Below are 15248 nucleotides of genomic sequence, written 5' to 3' on the forward strand. Positions count from 1 at the left end.
CTGGCAAGGCCAAAAAAAAAAAAAAAAAAATACATTTGTTTCCGATTGCATGGCTAAAAAAATTGGGTAGGTAGGGAATTTTTTTTTTGACAATTTTTTTTGCCATGAATACATTCATATAACTCGATTAAAAATCTTTATTTTCCTTGGTGGTGGTAGTGGTGTGGTAGTGATGTGGTGGTAGTGTGGTGGTGGTGGTAGTGTGGTAGTGGTGGTAGTGTGGTGGTGGTAGTGTGGTGGTGGTAGTGTGGTGGTGGTAGTGTGGTGGTCGTAGTGTGGTGGTCGTAGTGTGGTGGTCGTAGTGTGGTGGTCGTAGTGTGGTGGTCGTAGTGCGGTGATCGTAGTGTGGTGATCGTAGTGTGGTGGTGGTGGTAGTGGTAGTGGTAATGGTTGTGGTAGTAGTGGTGGTGTGGTAGTGGTGGTGGTGGTAGTGGTGGTGTGGTGGTGCACTCGACTTGCTAAAAATGCACTTTATTCTGTCTTAAATGTCTCTGCATATTTAACAGTGCATGCATGCTGAAAATATACATTGTTTATTAATATATATATATATATATATATATATATATATATATATATATATATATATATATATATATATATATATATATATGAAGCCTGGTGTTGGCTTAGTGGTTAGCATGGTGGCTTGGGATCCCAGGGTCCTGAGTTCAAGCCCCGTTGGCTGCTGAATTAACACCAGGGGGTTGACTCAGCCTGTCATCCTTCCGAGGTCGGCGAAATGAGTGCCAGTGTACTGGTCCCGGTGTATGCCCCGGTTAGAATAGGTGTACCATATCCCTGTGTGTCGTAAGAGGCGACCAGGGTTGGCGTCAGGAAGGGCATCCGGCCATAAAACATTGCCTCAATGAAAAGCCAAACCCCTGCACAGCAGGGAAAAATGGCTGTAAAAACGGTCATTATATATATATATATATATATATATATATATATATATATATATATATATATATATATATATATATATATATATATATATATATATATATATATATATATATATATTACACAGTCATCGTGATGACTACCACTCAATACCGATGTGAAAGTGAGTGCGGTGATGCACAGAACAAGCCAATATAAAACCATGATCGGACTTCAACACTAAGCTCGATTGATCCTTTACTCCTTCGCCAGAGACTGCATTGCGCAGCCTGTCTACCTCTTCAGATGCATGTGGGACGGCACGCTGACTGAGCTGAACGCAGCGCAGTTATAAATAGCCTATCACTGGCGGTGTAAACCAATGAGCGAGCATCACGATTCCATGAAATCTGGCTTCTCACGAGTTAGAAGTTCCGTGTGACGAGTGAGGCGTGGTAATTTACTTGAGTTTCCATTACGCGGGAATGGACAACATTTGACGACTTTGAGGAAGTGACGACTTACAGACTTTATTCAAAGGGATTTAACATTAGATAAATTCGGGACTTTTTGACGCTGTCGACTTAGGCGAAGTGACGAGTTACACGCTGCCGACTTACGCCTAGTCTACTGTATATGTATGTATGTATGTATGTATGTATGTATGTATGTATGTATGTATGTATGTATATACATACATACATACACACACACACACACACACACACACACACACACACACACACCATCATGCGCCGCTTAACGACATTCCGGGCAACGACGGATCTGCCAGCTGTGGAAAAAAAAAAAAAAAAAAAAAGGTAGCTGAAAAATTCCTATCGCAGAGCGATGTAGCCGACGTAGTGCTGTCAGTCGTATAAAAATAGCACGTACAATTATGTACACTGTACAGTACATAATACCTCATAATGATAATAAACAACGACAGTGTGGCCCTGTTATAATGCGATCGTTGAGGTCCATAAAATGTCATCGCGAAAAAAAGCAGGGTCGTGCTAAATCGGGATTCAAGGAAATCAGCTTTCAAACTGAACCAATGTTTGCACGTTTACCTTCTAGCAAGTAAATTACCTTTGAATTGAAGAATTCCGCGAATAAATCGTTGTTGTTACCGTCGAAATTAAAGCACAGATTTGTTTTTAGTGAAGCTTTTTATGTTGTCAAAACAATCGCACTGTTCCGAAAATATATATCACAATTGACAGGTGCTCGCTTCTTCATTTATAAATTATAACATCGATGCGATGATTACGTATTTATAAAATCCAAACGCGAATTATTCACCTTTCTATAATCGATGTGAGAGGAGATTGTAAGCTGCTGCTAACAACACCGATGACTGTCATGAACAGCACAAAGGTAAATCTAACGTGTCTTCCGACTCTCTTGGATGTGTGTTACAATTGCCGACAGTATTCAGTACAGTAACATGCTGTACAGGTTTGTATCCGAGGAGCAATAGGCTAAACCATATAGCCTAGGCGTCTAGGTTTGTGCAAGTACGATGTTCGAAAACGAAAACGAAAAAAAAAAATGATGTTCGCACAACGACGACGTCGCTCAACGACGCGTTTCTCAGAACGTAACCCCGTCGTTAAGTGGCGCATGACTATATATATATATATATAGTTTAACAGCAAGTCTAGTCCATTTTTTCAAGTCAATTGCACCACCACTACCACTACCTCCACCACACCACTGCCACCACCACACCACCATCATCCCATCACCACTGTCACCATCATCACCACCACACTAGGTGAAACTAACCGTGAAAAGACCGATCCACAAAGCAGTCCTCGTGCGCGTTTGACTCGGGCGCCGCCATTTTTAAACTCTCACTGACGTAACACGAGATATTCAAAATGGCATCGCCCGAGTCAAAATTGTCAACAAAAATCGTAGGGTCGCATATAAAAGCAATGGGTCGGTAGGAAACCAGAAACAAACTCCTTTTTTTGTTTGGCCCAAGGCACAGGCGTACTTTGGTATCGTGATCTGAGGCGCGTAATCCAAGAGACCTTTGCCGAACCACCTGGCGTTATAATCTCTGAGACGGCGGTGGTGTTAAGTGAGGCCGAATCTTCAACATTTGGCTGTCAAGAATAGGGTGCGGAAGCACCCCACCGCCGTATCAATAACAAAAACACAGATAATAAATAGTGTGTAATAACACATTATAAATAGTGTGTAATAACACAGATTATAAATAGTGTGCAATAACACAGGCGATAAATAGTGTGTAACAGCACAGATGATAAATGGTGTGTAACAGCACAGACGATAAATGGTGTGTAATAACAGATGATAAATGGTGTGTTATAACACATACGATAAAGTGTGTAATAGCACAGATGATAAATGGTGTGTAACAGCACAGATAACAAATGGTGTGTGATAACACAGATGATAAATGGTGTGTAATAACAGATAAATAATGGTGTGTAATAACAGATGATAGTGTGTAATAATACAGATAAATAATAGTGTGTAATAACATAGATGATAAATAGTGTGTAATAACAGATAAATAATGGTGTGTAAACACAGATAATAAATAGTGTGTAATAACAGATAAATAGTGTGCAATAACACAGACGATAAATAGTGTGTAATAGGCACAGATGATAAATGGTGTATAATAGCACAGATGATAAATGGTGTGTAATAGCAGAGATGATAAATGGTGTGTCATAACACAGATGATAAATGGTGTGTAATAGCACAGATGATAAAGGGTGTGTTATAGCACAGATGATAAATGGTGTGTAACAACAGATGATAAATGGTGTCAAATAACACAGATGATAAATAGTGTGTAATAACACAGATGATAAATGGTGTAATAGCACAGATGATAAATGGTGTAATAGCACAGATGATAAATGGTGTGTAATAAGATGATAAATGGTGTCATAACACAGATGATAAATGGTGTGTAATAACACAGATGATAAATGGTGTGTAATAATACAGATGATAAATGGTGTGTAATAGCACAGATGATAAATGGTGTGTAATAGCACAGATGATAAATGGTGTGTAATAGCACAGATGATAAATGATGTGTCATATCACATGATAAGTGGTGTGTAATAACAGATGATAAATAGTGTGTAATAGCAGACGATAAATGGTGTGTAATAACATGATAAATGGTGTGTAATAACACAGATGATAAATGGTATGTAATAACACAGGTGATAAATTGTCATCACACAGATGATAAATGGTGTGTAATAACACAGATTAAATCAAGTTGTTGTGTGAAAAAAAGAAAAACAAACATGATTGGCTGCAATGGGCATGCAAATCAGGAATTACACCAGTCGACAAATTATCATGGATAGGTTTGCATTGTCAGAAATGGATTTAATTACATTTGACCACCATTGACCTAAATGCAGACTTGTACAGATTTTATAATCAAACAAATCTGACGAGCCACGTGGAGTCGATCAAGAGACAGTTGGTGATATATTTATTTCAAATTTAATGTGATTTAAGAAGGTCCAAGTGGTCTAAATGGTCAAGTGTCTAAGCTGTCTAATCTGTCTGAAAGGTGTAAGGGGTCTAAGGGTTCTTTTGGGTCTATTGAAGCTTCTAGTTCTTTTGGGACTATTGGGTCTTCAGGATCTTGGGGAATTAACGTTCAAACAGGACGTAATTAAAAGGCAAATCGTCTTCACGAACTGACGGATGAGTTCACCGCCTCACTAACCGTGCTTTTCGTTTATATGGATATATACATATATATATATACATATACATATATATACATATACATATATATACATATATATATATACATATACATATATATACATATATATATATACATATACATATATATACATATATATATATACATATATATACATATATATATACATATATATATACATATATATATATATATATATATATATATATATATATATACATATATATACATATATATATACATATATATATACATATATATATACATATATATATATATATACATATATATATACATACATATATATATATATATATACATATATATATATATACATATATATATACATATATATATACATATATACATATATATATATATATACATATATATATATATACATATATATATATATATATATATATACATATATATATACATATATACATATATACATATATATACATATATATATATATATATATATATATATATATATATATATATATATATATATATATATATATATATATATATATATATATATATATATATTAGGGTGGTCCAAAAACAGCAAAAGAATTTTTAAAAATTCAGATGTTGTCTCCACAAGCATTAAATTATTCCACTATGAATCAATAACGTGCATAAAAAATTTAAGTTGATCGGAGGTGATTTAGAGGTCACTCCATATGACGACTTTTAGTTTCATGAGTTGGTTAAATTAGGGTATGGTCAGGTACGATTACGGGTACTTCTGGATGTCCGAGGTAGAAATTGAGTGCATTTTCGAACTCTAAGGGTTCGATTTACTTTAAGAAATGACTGCACCGACATTGAATTCACTACCATTTCGAAAATATGACCTAAAACAAGATTTATCATTACTGGAGTTGAGTAACTCATCCTACTCATTTCAATATTTTCTTATCCATAATTAATTTGTTGTCCGTCGAAACATTTCTTCGAGTAAATCGACCCCACTGAGTTCGAAAATGCAGTCCATTTTCACCTCGGAAGTTCAGAAGTGTACGGATTTGTATCTCACCATACCCTAATTTTTCAATCAATGGAATTACAAATTATTAGAATATTTCGTCTCATTTACCAAATACCACTATCATCTCCACCTCTATTGCTGTCTCCACTCCCGCCTGAACTTATTTCTAGCCAGCCCAACATCCAGTGTTTTAGATTCAATGATTCACGAAAAATATGTTAGTTATTTATTTAGTTATTATTATATTAAATTAGGGTATGGTGAGATGCGAATCCCTCCACTTCTGAACTTCCTCGGTGAAAATGGACTGCATTTTCGAAGTCAGTAGGGTCGATTTACTCCAAGAAATATTTAGACGGACAACAAGTTAATTATAGATAAGAAAATATCGAAATGAGTAGGATTAGTTACTCAACTCCAGTTATGATGAATCTTGTTTTAGGTCATATTTTCGAAATGGTAGTGAATTCAATGTCGGTGCAGTCATTTCTTAGAGTAAATCGACCCCATAGAGTTCGAAAATGCACTCCATTTCCACATCGGACATCCAGAAGTACCCGTAATCGTACCTGACCATACCCTAATTTATTCAAGTCATGAGACTAAAAGTCGTCATATGGAGCGAGCTCTAAATCACCTTCGATCAAGCTAAAAAATATTATGTGCGTTATTGGATCATATTAGAATAATTTTAACCTTGTGGAGCAACATTCTATTTTTTTCGACTTTTTTGGACCACCCTAATATATATTGATGAAACTGATCAAATGCAAACCCATCATTAATTGCTAATAAATCATCAATGAATGTAAAGATGTTTCCACATCTTCACGCAGTTGTTAGTTCATTCATGCATATGTTCTGGACCCAATCAGATTCGTACATGTGCAGGAATAAATTTGCAAAGAGGGCTGATCTCAACCTATGAGTATCCCCACTGTTTGCTGGAGTATCTTGTTGCCAAGTGTGTTTGTCTATGCGAAAAGCAAGCACATGCGCGCGCGCGCGCACACACACACACACACACACACACACACACACACACACACACACACACACACACACACACACACACACACACACACACACACACACACACACACACACACACACACACACACACACACACGAACCAAAAGCAAGATGTAACAAGAAAGAGAGCAATCAGAGATTGCAGACCCTCGCCAGGACTTGTTTTGTGTACTGGTGTGTTACGTAATTAGAGACATAATTAGAACTGCCACTTTATAACTGCTGGCAGTGACGACTGGGTACCAAGACCTCCCACTTTGATGCAACCCCGCTTTTATTGCACACCTGACCCTGACCCATGATGTTTTTTATTATTCAATTGAATTTAGAATGGGATTAAAATTAATTCAATTCAAATCAAATGGAAGACCAAATAGGGACAGTCCTGCATTGGAGTAATCAGAAGGAACCTGAACAAGCAAAAAGAAAAGATGTAGTCATCAGGCGGAACCTGGATAGGATTCACATTTCAGCTGCAACTCCTCTACCCTCAAACCCACCCAGGCACAGCCAAGTGAGCCTTATTCAGATAAATAAATAAAATACAAAAGAACCCAGATCAAAAAATTAAATAATCCTGGCTGCCAGACCATGTGTCCGATCAAGTTGAAATTTAAAACATGTATTCTCCATCACTTTAGTCTCCTGGATCACAATTGTCAAGTTTCACGTCGATTGATTAAGCAGTTCCAGAGAAAACATTACTTAATATGTTTCTTCAAGATGGCTGCCAAACCATGTGACATCAATTATTATTCCTTCACAAAATTGTACATCCAATGCTTGGAGAACATTTGTGTGGTTTCCCCTCAATCTATCCAGCCATTCTGGAGAAGACAATTTTTTATAGGTTTTTGCATAAATCTATTATGGCTGTAAAAGCATGCGACTAATGACATCATATGTGTGAACCTTTTGTTCCTCATGGATAGGCAGTCATATGTGAAAAGTTTCGCCTCGAACTGTTCAGCCACTTCAGAGAAGAAGATTTTTGAAGGTTGAAAAAAAACAAAAAACAATATGGCTGACGAATCACGTGACCAATGATGTCAACAAATTTTTTTCTGTGGACCATTTTATCTCTCGATGACCCTCCAAATTTTTTATACTGATCATATGTAGGGTTCTACATGTGCAATTATGACATCATAACAAAGGCACCTATGACGTCCGAAAAAAAAATTCACACGTATTCCCCATGACTCACAATTATGATTAACAAATTCTACATGAGTAGTCGCACCTCTGGTGAAAATTTCGTCTCAATCCGAGAAGCCGTTGTGGAGAAAAACATGAGCGTTCTGTGCGGACAAATAAACAAACAGATGAAAAATCACTCTCACAACTTGGCGAAATGAAACGGCACTCCGAAGAGATCGTACCTCTGCCAGGATGAATAGTTTACATTTTGCATGTCACTGATAGGTCCGATCTGATTCCGGAACTTAACCAAAATCGAATCGGCTTGTTCTTGTCACCGAACCGATTCTTCCACCTCGTTTTGTCACAAGTCATCCGCACCTTTTAGAGATAACATGTGATGCATAGTTTTTGGCCCCATCTCTCAATGGTGAAGAATCACCTGAAAAATTCTCGAATCCAAATCCGGATTCAGATCTTCACCAAAATCGAATCAATTCGTCCTTGTCACACACCCATGTCCACCAAGTTTCATCCAAATCCACCCTCAACGTTTTGATATATCATGCAATATCGTTTTTAGCCCCATCTCTCAATGATGAAGAATCAGTTAAAAATTAAATAATCCTTGTATCCATATGAGGATTTGAATCTTCACCAAAATCGAATCAATTCTTCCTCGTGGCACTCCCAACTTGTCCACCAAGTTTCGTGTGAATCCATCCATAACCTTTTGAGATATTGTATTGTATATCATTTTGGCATGCCTGGTGTTGGCTTAATGGTTAGGGTGGTGGGCTATGGATCCGAAGGTCCTGAGTTCAAATCCCGCTCAGCTGTTGATTTAATACCAGGTGGGATCAGCTCGGCCTGTCATCCTTCCTCGGTCGGTTAAAATGAGTGCCAGCATGCTGGTATACTGTGTCGGAGTGGCGACCCGTCCAGGATTGTGCCCAATAGCCAAGGAGACTGCTTAAGCAGCACCAACGCTCTGCACCGAGTATGGTCCCAATCTCCTCCTCCTATATCATTTTGGCCGTATCTCTCAATGGTGAAGAATCACTTTAAAAACAAAAGAATTATCAAATCCGGATCCGGATTCGGATCTTCACTAAAATTTAGCATTGCCGTCCTTGGCCAGTTGCCTACACACAAAAATTTCAAAACGATTGCTTGAAAACTGTGGCCAAAAATCGTGTGATAAACAGACAAACAGACAGACAAACATGGCAAAAAAATGGTTTCGCCAAGTACGAAACAGACCCAAATGCAATACCCTCTCCTTCGGCAAGGGTAAAAACAAAGGGGAGAAGAAGGGGGTGGGGGGGATAAAAATGGATGGAGAAATGTTCAGAATAAAGGATGAACTAGAGGAGAATAGAAAATGAATTATGTTGCAACATACTCACCCCGTCAGGAATGTTACCACTCTCCCTCTCTCCATACATCTGTTTACTTGATCTTGCCCATCTTCCTCTTCACATCCTCCAAGGTGCTCACTTTCTTCTTGAAACAAATTAGGCCTTCTTGGATCTGGTAATCCACACAAATCGTTTTGCTCTGCCTCCAATTCTACTTCATTTGATTTTTCCCCAGTTTCTTCTGGTCCTGCATTCACTTTCTTTTCATTCCTTGCCCTTCGACCTGTTTCCTTTACTTCTACTTCCATTGCTGTATATTTTTCCACTTTCTCTCCACATTCATGGTCCTTTCTTTTCTGATCATAATTATTTACAAGACAAACTACATCCTTGTCTTCCTTTCCATCGTTACAATGATCCTCTTCATCTTTCTGTGGATCATTTCCAAATGACAAGCATTTAAATTTCTCCGCCAAATTTACAACATGCTCCTTTTTCCTGGGAAGTGGCGAAATGCCAGAGGGTAAGTGGAGTCGACCAGGGAAACACGGGGAAGTGTGAGATTGGGATCTAGATGGGGAATCAGAGAAAGGATGTGTGGAGGAATCAGAAGATATGATGGATGAATAAGAGGGGGAAGTGTGCTGAGATGTTAATGAGTTGAGGTGGCATTCCAGAATGGAAAGGCCAGCTGGAGACGAAAAGTCGGTGAAACGATCAAGAAATTCCCAGTATTCGGTCCAGGGGAAGCCTTCAGAGTGAGCCAAATTTCTGGAGAGGTCAAAAAAGAAAACAATGGTTGGTGAGAAAATACAATTGTATGAAGGAAAGTAAAAATCTTTTTTTTAGACTCTCAAACAAATATTTTTTCTTTTTAGTACAGTAGATTAATATAAAGAAAAATCGTTCAGATTGTGAAAAAGTGTGAAAATTGGCATACATGTTCATTTCTATAAGAGCAGGACACACCTGGTCAGAATACATTTACGGCCGCCATCTTGAATTTCAAAATGGCCGCCACCAAAAATTATATTTTACGATATCTCGGTCACCAAGAGTCCTTGCAAAATGAATAAAGAGTCTAATCCAATGCTTTCACACACAAGGAATCCAATGAACACACTTAAAATGCTCTATTGTCAGTCTTTCTGCTTTAAAATGACATACACACTGTCCCAAGTATAGTTCATCTGGTCTTGAAACAGTTCTGACTTCACTCTGTCTGATAACATGTTCCTGCACAATGGCAAAGTTCAGTGCGCAGGAGAGATGCACAGAAACATTTGCATGGTGGTCTGCAAGCCTTTGTGCAGCTGCATTTGATCAGCTCTGTGCAGGATTTGTCCGCCTCGGCAAGTGCTGTCCAGAAAGGTATCCACTGTTCAATGGCGTTCTTCGTCCATCCCCAGTCACATGGGCTTGGTAACTTCTGCTTAGATATCAGTGCTTGGCCCCAGATGTGTCCTGCCTGGTATGTCGACCTCTTGATATGTTCCGTGAGGGCTGCCTTTGTGGGGGATAGGCGATCTATTTGTCTTCCTTTCGCGAACAGAATCTTCCTTGCCCGATTCACCTCGGTGCATTCACTGGTTCTATCATAAAGACGTATGGCGAACCTTTCCAGTTGACACACATTCTCATCTGAGACCGATGAATGCTCTTGGGATAAACTCAAGAAAGTGTCCATTATATCAGGGAAATTGGTCCAGGTGTCCCAAGCAGTTTTCTTCCCAATACCACTGAATGACGACGACGTGTCACAGCCAGTGAAGGCATGGAAGAACAGAAGAGCTTTGGCCTTATTTTCACCAAGACTGTTTGCAATCGTGTGAGCTGGTATTAACCTGTAGTGTTTCTTGACTCCATATGCAACCCATAGTTCGTCAAGGGATAAAGCGTGAAACATGGCAATTGCAAGGACAACAACGTCAGTGTCGACTGACCTGATCAGGATTCTGTGATGGTCATTTTGTGCACAATGGAAAGCATGCAAGAATAACCTTGTATCGGCTTCTTCATGGTTGCATGGAGCGAGAGAAGATTCTATGTTGCACTCTTGGGAAAAGATGACACTGGTATCTTGTGTGCAATATAGCTCCTTCTCTTGTGTGGAGAACTTAGCGACGACGCACTGTGATAGGTAATGATACAGCTCACTCTTATTTTGGTCCACACGAAGAAAGTTCTGCCAGTTCTGCGGAATTGGCGTAGAATTTGTGACAATAATGCGGCTCCCCGTTCCCATCCTCTTTCTCGTTGAACTCTTCAAACTGTTGTCAATATACCGATCCCATATAACATCCAGACGTTTTGTGTTTTGCAGATTTCTCAGCACATAAAGCAAGAACACATTTTCAGCATAGTCTCCGAATGTTGAGCAGGACTTAGGAAGCAGCATAATGACTATAACAGATCCATCGAGAATCTTGGCATCTACCTCTGGTGTACCACACTCAGAAGCCATACTAGTAGCCAGCTTGTCGAAACATCCAATAAGGTCTGATTTAGGACACTGCCTCAGTTCTCCCATGTCTGATAGAGAAGGTGGTGATCCCTGGTTTTCATGACTGAAGAATTCATCCATGTCCCCTTCTCGAGACTGACAAGATATGTACATTCTGCCAAACAACTCACAGTTGCTTTTCAGAGTTCTAATTTGGTGTGATGTTCTGGAGTGTTTTGAGGGTGAAGTCTTGTGGAAGGGAGCCATGTTGTTCTTTGGTATGATGTTTGAAATTGGTTTTACTCGCTGCTCCAAGCGTTCAGCAGCATATATGTCATATTTTGACTGCCCATTTGCTTCCACATTCCTCAGCCTAAAGATTGCATCTTCTGTCATCACCTCCTTTGTGTCCAGCACGATCAGATCATTTGTATCTTCTGTGAAGGGATTACATAATTCTTCAAATGTTGCAACCACAGCTTTGACATGTTGGGCAAATTTCAACTGAGTGGATTGTCCCTGATCATGGTGCTCTGTAGATTTTGTGGAAGCAATTCCAAAAGAATTCTCAAACTCGTCGATGATTAGAGCCACTTCAGGACCAGCTGTAATCCACTTGATCAAAGCAGAAGGATTATCAGCGATTCCAATCACACCGCCATCTCATTTGATGTGATCATTCATCTGTTTGTGGGCTTGGTCCATAGCCATAGTAGAGAAAGTGTGAGGTGATCTCTGCACCACAAAGTTACCCTTCTCAAATTGCTCATGAAGCTGTACCATGTCCTTGATATGGATAGGGAGCCATCTTGCACAATTTGTATGATCCAAAGAACACATCCATGGAACAATTTGTCCAAGGCACTGAATGTACAACTCAAAGTTTGCTTCATGCAGAGAATGCACAAATTGCAAGAGTAGAAGTTCAAGATCCAGAACCAAAGCCCAGTATTGGAATTGAGGAACCTTACTGCAATTGACTTGATTCAAAGTTTCAAAATCCATTGTGTCATCATCTGGCCCAAGTAATTTGGCATATGTGATGTACGCAGATTTCTGAAGGAGGTGCAAAGCTGCTGCCATTACTTGGTGAACATCGCGAGACCTGGTGATATGTGAACCCTTCAATATTACATCAGCTCGACCAGAGGTTGTGACTTCAGACTGCACAAGAACTGCTGTCCATCAGCTACCACTGAGGAAATCTCCGAGTAATTTCAACACATTCATCTCGATGTGGAGACCTCCAATTACCACCACAAATTTATCCTCGCCAAAATGGTCTGGCCATGCCCACTGGATTTGTTTTGCAATGGAATATAATGGCTGATCCATGGTTATCACAGGTATTTGATCAGGTGCAAATGCTGAATCGTATGAGCCACGAGACGCATAGCATGTGCTATCATAGCTGGAGTATGTGCAGGTTCTGTGAACAAAGGCATCAACACAATGGGTGACACTGGTCTGATCTCAGCTGATTGCCTATTGGCATAGTAAGCTGCCCATGAGACAAAGTCTTTGGTATCAAGTTCCGTCTTATTTGATACAAGTTCTAACATTGCACTCAACCAACCGTCTTCTTTCTCTCTGGATGCGGACATGACACTTGATTCAGCTTTTACTTGACTTCAACAACTGGTGCATACAAGTCAGTTTGTAGCAGACCTGCTGGTGCTACTTCTGAATATTCTACCGGCAAGAGAGATGCTACCAATTAAATTTGATAAAGCCATTTCCACACGCTCATAGCATTTGGATATCAAACATTGAGCAAACACTTTTAAGTATTTAGTTGTTTATGAAAGGGTCTCATTTCGATTTTAAAGCAGAAAGACTGAAAATGGAGCACTATAAGTGTGTTTAATGGATTCCTTGTGTGTGAAAACATTGCATTAGACTCTTTATTCAAGTGCTTTGGCTTCTTGGTGACCAAGATATCGTAAAAATAGTTTTCGGTGGCGGCTATTTTTAAATTCAAGATGGCGGCCGTAATTGTAGTCTGATCATGTGTGTCCTGCTCTTATATGAAAGAGCATATAAAAGTAGTCATGTGTACCAGTTTTCACACTTTTTTCACATTTTGAACGATTCTGGTGAAATGTTGACTAAAGCTACTGTACTATTTGGTTTGAAGCAAAATGGAGGAATCATGCAAATTAAATAAAGTGGATTAATGGAAACAAAAATAATGTGGTTATTGATCTGTAAGAAAATATAGAATGATAAAGCATGAAAAATTTAGATAAATCGTGAAGGAAGAAAAAAAAAAAAAGACGACCTAATTTTACACAAATACAAAGGAGTCAAAAAAGACATCCCCATTCACAAATTTTCAGAACCAAAAACAAATGTCATTGATGTGAGGACTCCTTTACTGTAAGAAAGAAAAGTATAAAAGGATTAAAATGTGATAAATTTCACTGGGAGATGAGATGATTCAATGCAAAGTATATAAAAGGATTAACGTGTGATCAATTTCACTGGGAGATGAGATGAATCATTGCAAGGTTTACCAGAGTTGGTGTCAAAGCCACCTAATGCTCACCTGCTTATACATTTATCGTTTTTAAAAGAGTAGTCTAATAATGTTTTTTTAAAGCATTGCAGTGAAGTCTGATCCAAATAATTTTAAAGCAATATATGTATTTGTATATTGTAATCAGTAAAAAAATAGGTTGGTAGATAAAAACAGAAAGGAAAAAAAATGAAAACATGAACATGACAAAATCTTCTGATGTTGCGGGTTTTCCCGATGACGCATTCAGGCCAAATCAAGTTGTTGTCGTCAGTCTCCAGTCTATGTTTAGATTCACATTAGGTTTCAAAACTGGTTTTGACTCTTCGTGAATTAAAAACTCACAGTAAAAGTCCTCTTCCTGCAGAAAGTCAATTAATTTTCCTGACTCATCGCAGAGAGGTTATTCTTCTTACTTGGATAGACGTCGTTATTTATCTATATGGTATTGATATTTACGTTTATTACCTTGCATTGGTAACCGAAACTTGAAAAACATAGAATGAGCGAGGGAAACCACATCTGAGCTAGAAAAAGTTCAATCCACACTCCAAGTGTCTTCCCTGATTGCCGCGGCTGTTTGTGTGTTTCCCTGCTTTCTTCAGTGATGAGTTTGCGACCTCAGAATATATTTAGAGAGATATTGATTGGGTAAGAGTACGGCATGAAGAAACAAGAGGTCCACACGAGGAATTCAAAACTCACAGAGGGGCGAACTTTCTCGCTGCAAAAAGTCAACAAAGGCTTTCAGAGGAAGGAAATGCCAATGGCATGGATGGTCGGGGTGTTTCTACTGTTCAGATTAGACTCAAAGCAAGATCGATCACTTTTTGTGGCTAATTTTCGGACGTTTTTGCGCTTGGTTTTTTTGTGCAACATTTGCGGCTTATAAACGAGTGCGGCTTATGTGTGTTTAAATTCCACATTTTTTTCTAAAATTTAGGGGATGCGGCTTATTATATATAACGATGCGCTCAATGGTCTGAATTTTATGGTACTTGCCTTGCCATGAGAAATGCATCTAAAAGAAAAAGTAATATGTTGTGTTGGGAGTTAGAGTGCGGACAGGAACGGATGGAAAACAGCATCCTGGTTGCCATGGCAACCACTTTAGATGACGAACG

The 15248-nt window shown here is 38.6% G+C and overlaps 1 protein-coding gene across 16 annotated transcripts in view; it reads right to left on the minus strand.

The window, feature by feature from the left end:
- ANKLE2 (ankyrin repeat and LEM domain containing 2) overlaps nt 1-15248 on the minus strand; it is a 165263-nt gene that overhangs the window by 46459 nt on the left and 103556 nt on the right. For 11 of the 16 annotated variants that reach the window (XR_015057855.1, XM_085880172.1, XM_085880171.1 and 8 more), the window contains one exon: nt 9212-9934. The exons of 2 other annotated variants lie outside the window; for them this stretch is intronic. Coding sequence is in view for 11 of the 14 variants with exons in the window: in XM_085880172.1 (XP_085736298.1) it covers nt 9212-9934 (723 nt within the window). In the remaining 3 variants the exon portion in view is untranslated. Of the gene's footprint in view, nt 1-7869; nt 7964-9211; nt 9935-15248 lie in introns of all 16 variants that reach the window. 3 more of the 16 variants (XR_015057854.1, XR_015057853.1, XM_085880175.1) reach the window with 2 other exon arrangements.

This window comes from Eptatretus burgeri, chromosome 4 (assembly GCF_056783735.1).
Source record: "Eptatretus burgeri isolate ZD-2024b chromosome 4, Ebu_testis_v1, whole genome shotgun sequence".
NCBI lineage: Eukaryota > Metazoa > Chordata > Myxini > Myxiniformes > Myxinidae > Eptatretus > Eptatretus burgeri.